We start from the raw sequence: 6,438 nt of genomic DNA, 5'->3' as shown, positions 1-6,438 counted from the left end.
GTGGACATATTTGTTTTATGTTCTAATACTTTGCACAATTCATTATTTAATTAATGGAAGAGTTTCATTTTGAATGTAATTATAACAACATTTGACGCACGTGGACATATTTGTTTTATGTTCTAATACTTTACACAATTCATTATTTAATTAATGGAAGAGTTTCATTTTGAATGTAATTATAACAACATTTGAGGACTTATTTATAATTTTCTTACAAATTAGATCATATACTTCTTTCAATCTTCTTAAGATTTAAGTTTTGACCTATATAGGGGTTTATCTGTAAAAAATTATGAAATTTCAGTATTTTTCTATAAATATATGGAATTTCAATGGTCTTTGTGAAAATTATGAAGATCCATGGTTGTTTGGGGAAAAATTCAGGGTTATTTTGTGAACATTGACAAATCATGGAATACCCAAAAGATACAATTTTTTTAATCTTAAAATAGTGCACCTAATCTTTATTATATACTACTTTATGCACTATACTACCATGGATCTTCAAGTTATTAAATAATGAATTGTGTAAAGTATTAGTATAGTGCATGTGCGTTGGTTCTAAATTCTTTTGGTTCTATTTGGTTCTATATAGTATATCCATGGTAGTATAGTGCATAAAGTATAGTATATCCAAACTATACAAACAATTTAGCATATTTACAAACATGCCTAGGAGTTGGAAACCAATTTACATGCTAAGGCAAAAACATATACGAAGATGGAAGGGGGAAAAACCAATTAGTTTATAACTGAAATAGCTGTAGATTTTGATAAAATACAGGACCGCCTTTTTTGTCAGCTTCACCAGTTTTTTCTCTGCTCTCTAAATTGTTACACCGATGCTTCCATTACCATCTCCTCATTCAATTCGATTATACTCCACCAGTGATGTTACCATTGACACACTCACACTTCTTGCGGTTTGTAAGTGATGTAGATGTGTCTCCTTGCTTTTCATTATGAATAAATTTTGATTAAAAGTTAGAATTTTGGTTAGAGAAAATTGATAAGATTCTATAGTAATTTATAGTGATTTATGGAAGATGAATAGTTGTAACACTTTTCATTATTAGTGTGTAATGTCAAGACTTAGTGGGGAAATGTTATAATAGTAATTTATAGTGATTTATGGAAGATGAATAGTTATAACGTTTTTTATTATTAGTGTGTAATGTCAAGACTTAGTGGGGGAATGTTATTAGTGGGTGGTTAAATAAAAATTTGATGCTAATAAATAGGGAGATTATGAAAAATTAAGTATGTATATATCTTAATGTATGCATGTACGGATGTGCTAGAGATGTATGCATGTATGTGTTTCCAAGGGTATTTTTGGAAGAAATGTTTTAACATGGCAACACACTTTTATAATAGTATTAGATTAGATTAGATTAAGAGCCTTCCCTTAATAGCCTTTATTTAATAGTTTTTTAATGATATTATTACCAAACTATATTCAATAGCTTTATTGATAATATCATTAAAACTATGCTTAACATCCTTTAATATGAGCTCAATAATATTTGGAGTTATCTTCAATTATGATCCAATTAAATTGCTGCATTTATGAAGCTAATTTTCACTTAAGTCCAGAAGCCCAAAAATGTATTCTACCTCAATGCCAGCTCTGAGGTAGACAACAACATCCATTACAACTCATCCCGATAATCATAGTCTACTGCCCACAACTAAAATGTCCAAACTAACATTTCAGTCGAATCTTATGGAAGATTATTTAAGAATTTATTTACACTATAAGTTTGAAAAATTCACTTATAATAAGAAATAAATCTAACAAGTACATCATAAAATAAACTTAAAATTTAGAGAGAGAAGAATCCCCCATATTGTGAGGATACAAGAGGAGACAAAATAAACTAGAAAAAAGTTCCACCGCCCGTCACTCTCCTTGCTAAAACCCCCTACCAAACCAAGCCTAAATTAACACACACCATAATTCTATGAATTTCACTCATTACCAATTTGCCTTCAAAAAGAAAAAATTATAAATATGCGTTAGATAATCAATTATTGTAATAAAATAATGGTTGCTCCACTATTATTTTGGATCCGAGACCCCGTGACTGGTACATATAAAAAGGAAAAAAAAACTAGTTTAACATGGAAGATAGATTGTGATGGATAAAAAAGGGTTAATTTCACAAAAACCCCAAGTTTAGAGGATTTTGCACATAAACTATATGTTAAATTGGTCTTTTACCTTCTTTCCCTTTACCATAAGGGAGTTCTCCCATTGCCTTGTCTTAAAGAGAATATATATATATATATTTGTGAACTTACTGGTAAATTACACTTAAATACCTATCATTTGTCTGATATTGCTCTAAAATATCCTGAGTTTAAAACCCTCCGCTAAAATATTCTAAATTTTTTTTTAAAAGTTACACTTCAATATGCTAAGGTACCCTTGAATATCCTAATTAGAGTACTACAAGCAACTTTTTAGAAACTAATTTAGGGTATTCAAGTGTAGGGTTTTAAACTTTAGTTATTTTGGTGCAATATCATGCAACAATAAATTCATCCATTTAATAATTCTATAAGATAAACCAATTCACCATATATATCTTGTTGTCACACTTTGAACCGCACGTAAATTAAGGGCATGATGAAGATCCTTTTATTATTTCCTTATTAAAGAATATTAGTGGAAAGTAGCAACTGGTACACTGCTTTTTGGCCGGTTGGATGAGTGGAAAAAGAAAGGTACCTATTTGCCATCATCATTCATTTTCTTTGCCGAAGTCGAACAGACCAGTGCCAAAAAGCCAGCAGACTAGAAAAGTCTGAAAAATTAGCTGTCCATGATTCCTTCATATTTATTACTGTTTTTTATGATGGTTAGAGCTTTCATACCTGGTTTGAATGGAGGTTAATCGACGGAAGAAGTTAAAGTCAAATTTCAATTTCACATTGTTTGGGAGTTTTTTTGAGGGGTTAGAGGATGTAATAGAAGGTTAAATTTCATTTCATTTTCCTCCCCTCCAATTTGGGGGGTAGAGGATGGAATGGAAACCAATGTAAAATTTTACAATGTAATAAGACAATTATACATTTATGATATTAAAATAATTGGCTAATATATACTATCATTCAATATGTAAGGGTGTTTATGTAACTTTATACCTATTCATTTCACTTCCCTCATCTTTATTAGAACTCCCAAACAATGTAGAACAAATTTACTTCCGTTCCCCTTACTAAACTTCTGAACAACATTTTATTTTTTCACTTCCATTCTCTACCTTTTGTTTTCATTATTTAACTTTCCGTCCCTTCCCTTAGTAAACTCCCAAACAAAGCGTTAATGTGTAGGAATAATTTTGATGAGCTAAAATTTAGCTTTGTGTATAGGTTGGGAGCTAACTTGATATACAAAGATTGGGTGTTAACTGCAGATACACCTCCATACTGTAGTGATGTAATCACATTTATGTTCTGGACTATTTTATTAGTACTTACACGTACCATTCATTTCTAAGTTACTTCTTTTTTTGAACTGCATTTATATGTTACTTCTTGATCCTAAATAAACTATTTTATCAGAACTAATACCTCATGACCCTCAAATTAGACGGCAATTTAGTTTTTTTTAGTTCAACCGTGACATGATTTAACATATTGATGTGATCCTTATATGACATACCATTCAAACATGAGGAGCAACATCGTCTCGAGTTTAGGGGATGTAACTACTAATAAAATAGTTTTGGTGGTATAATGACTACATCTTCATAGTACATGAATATATTTGCAATTCACGAAAAAAAAGTAAGCTATTAGATTTTGATCTTAACTTTTAAAATCATTGCTCTTGTATGTATATACAGTTAATTGTTTTAAACCTACATGAATATCTCCACAATCTCTCAAGAGTCTTTGTACCTTCAAATATCCATGCAATTTAAACTAATTTAAGATTGCATTAATGAGTTAAGGAATTATTGATCCATAATCCAAACCAAATCAATCATAATAAGATAACTCGGATACGAACAAATGTAAAGGTTTATAACTCTTAACTAACCCGTCTGCCTAGAAGATGTAGGGTTGTTATCCCCACCCATGATTCTACACGGGGGAGAAAATAATAGTTTGTTGTTCTCTATGATTATCACTGGGAGTGTATGTTGGATGATGGACTCACAAATATTTGAGGCAAGATTTCTTTTTTCCTTGTTTAGTAACATGAGGTAATATTTCATACCCAGGTCTCTAGCCAAAACCTAGATAAGCAAGGTATGGTAGTAGCTGAGGGGGAAAAAAATAAAAATGGAAGTTTTGCAGGGGATCAAACCCAATAGTACAGCAAAAATACAGCTGTATCTGGAGCGTTGTATCCAGCAAAATACGGATATATTATCCGCAAAAGGCAATTAATGGCTACAAAATGGAAAATGGAAAATACAGATATGTTGTCAGCAACATATGCAGCACATAATTCGAAAGAATCACTTGGAGATGCAGGGGATCGAACCCTGTACCTCTCGCATGCAAAGCGAGCGCTCTACCATTTGAGCTACATCCCCAATGTTGTACAGAGTTGCACCAGAAAAATATTTTCACTACTTTCTTAGCTGAGCAGTTAACGGACCTTGGGGTGCTATGCTGCAACGCAAGATAACTTTTGTCGTAATATTATGTTTAAATTAAGGATGGATCATTTTTCATGGAGTATTCTTTCAAACTCAAAAGTAGATATTATTTAGTAGTAGAGCAAATCAGAATCGCTAAGATTTGTTTAATCTACACTATATACAAGTGCTATCAGCATTAACTGGACATTTTATAAGTGACAGTAACCATGCTTCCTCAATTGATTTCAGCATTAACTCAAAAGGGTTAACTATCCTGCAACAGAAAATTTTAACTCCAACCCTTCATATTTAAAGACCACAAAAAAAAAAAAAAGCATTTACATCATAGATAACCTACCGTCCAATCCAAAACCTGAAAGTTCCAGATTTCATCACACCTTCATCCAACTAGTTCCAGATATCTGCAGTCTGGAAGTCTAAGCACCTTGAGGAGCAGTATCTTGCCGAAATTTCATCTTTCTTTGAATTTACACATTCAGCACTACTAATCTTCAACTTGCGCCTAACAAGGAAATAAAAGCACGAAGAGATAGTTCATATCAACCGTGGAACACAGGATCATATCATAACACTTGATTAACTACATTCTACCTAGTTGCAGTTCTCCATGAATGTGCATAAAAATACATGGCATCAATCCCAGCATATCAGCTGCCTATTGGCTAGTGAACATAAACCAGCACGCCATACCAAAGCCATCAATTGTGGCACAAATGGATACAAGAAGACATGTCTAATGTTACAAAATGGAAGGCTCGAACCTCCAAGAGTTACTTGTTCTACTCTCATTGTAGGCCAGCATTTTCTGCTTCCTCCAAAGAGTTTGAATCTTCCAAGTGTGGTTTATTATATTCATAGCCATGCACCCTAAAGCGGTAAATGCATGTTAGAGAAGGGTTTCCATGGTTTGACGTGAACTCAAACCTAACCACATTGACCACGCTGTTGATGGTTGTATCCACATCAAAAGTTTGCGCACTGGTCTTTTCGAGATCATAGGAGAACTTGGTCAAGACTTGATGATGTTCGGGCACCTCAGATTCTTCAAACCATGCAGAGACCACGCAGTCTTTAGGAGCACTTGACCTATCATAAGCCACACTCTGCAAAAGATTTACATACAAGCTAAGTTAGTGAATGATCAAATCATGATGATTTTGGGGAAAAGAAGCATCAAGAAAAAAAAGGAAACCAAGTATAGCTATAAACCTAGTTAAAGATTAAAATATGCACGCATCAGCAGTAGGGATCGTTCAGTTATAGAGCCTTCGAGCTGTTTCCCCGCTTCCAAAAACAAAAATGACCACTAAACACAGAAATTGCACTATGCAAGCAACACAGTCAAATGTTATAAAATGACTTTCAGTAACTTGTCAAAAAGCTGACATGCACATAGAAACTATGCTTTATAGAACTTTCCCTTGATGAAAAGTATATTCCTCCCCTACCAAAAGTGCCGGGTCATCATTTGAAACTTGAGAAGGTGTCCTTTATATCATTAATGCATTGTAGGATGCATTTTCCTTGGTTTGTCGTATATAAGCCTCTTCACTTGGGTAGAAGAACAAACACATTCCAAAAACAAAAACGTTGTCAAGACCCATACAGGAAAACCAGGTTGTACTTTTCTTTTTAATGTGATTCCATAGAAACACAATTTCGTCTGTGAACAACTACATACAGGGTGATGTATCAATTTTGATAAGCAAATATATCCAACACTCCATGTTCCTATTGGAACACAATCTTCATGCCCATTCCATAAACATTATGTTGTAGATTAGAGAAGAGGAAACAATGTCGTCTAGAAAAA

General features: G+C 33.0%; 1 protein-coding gene and 1 non-coding gene across 2 annotated transcripts in view; both read right to left on the bottom strand.

Annotated features, from left to right (window-relative positions):
- Window positions 4,484-4,556, bottom strand: TRNAA-UGC. The gene has a single exon. It is a non-coding gene; the product is annotated as a tRNA-Ala (tRNA).
- Window positions 5,159-6,438, bottom strand: part of LOC109831566 (protein SAD1/UNC-84 domain protein 2-like) — an 8,912-nt gene continuing 7,632 nt past the window's right edge. The window contains 1 exon segment of the mRNA XM_020398910.1: window positions 5,159-5,728. Within this exon segment, the coding sequence (XP_020254499.1) occupies window positions 5,411-5,728 (318 nt within the window). The 3' untranslated portion in view covers window positions 5,159-5,410.

The sequence above is a fragment of the Asparagus officinalis genome, chromosome 2 (assembly GCF_001876935.1).
Source record: "Asparagus officinalis chromosome 2, Aspof.V1, whole genome shotgun sequence".
Taxonomy (NCBI): Eukaryota; Viridiplantae; Streptophyta; class Magnoliopsida; order Asparagales; family Asparagaceae; genus Asparagus; species Asparagus officinalis.
The sequence above is the reverse complement of the archived record's forward strand: the minus strand, read 5'-3'. Positions and strand labels throughout refer to the sequence as shown.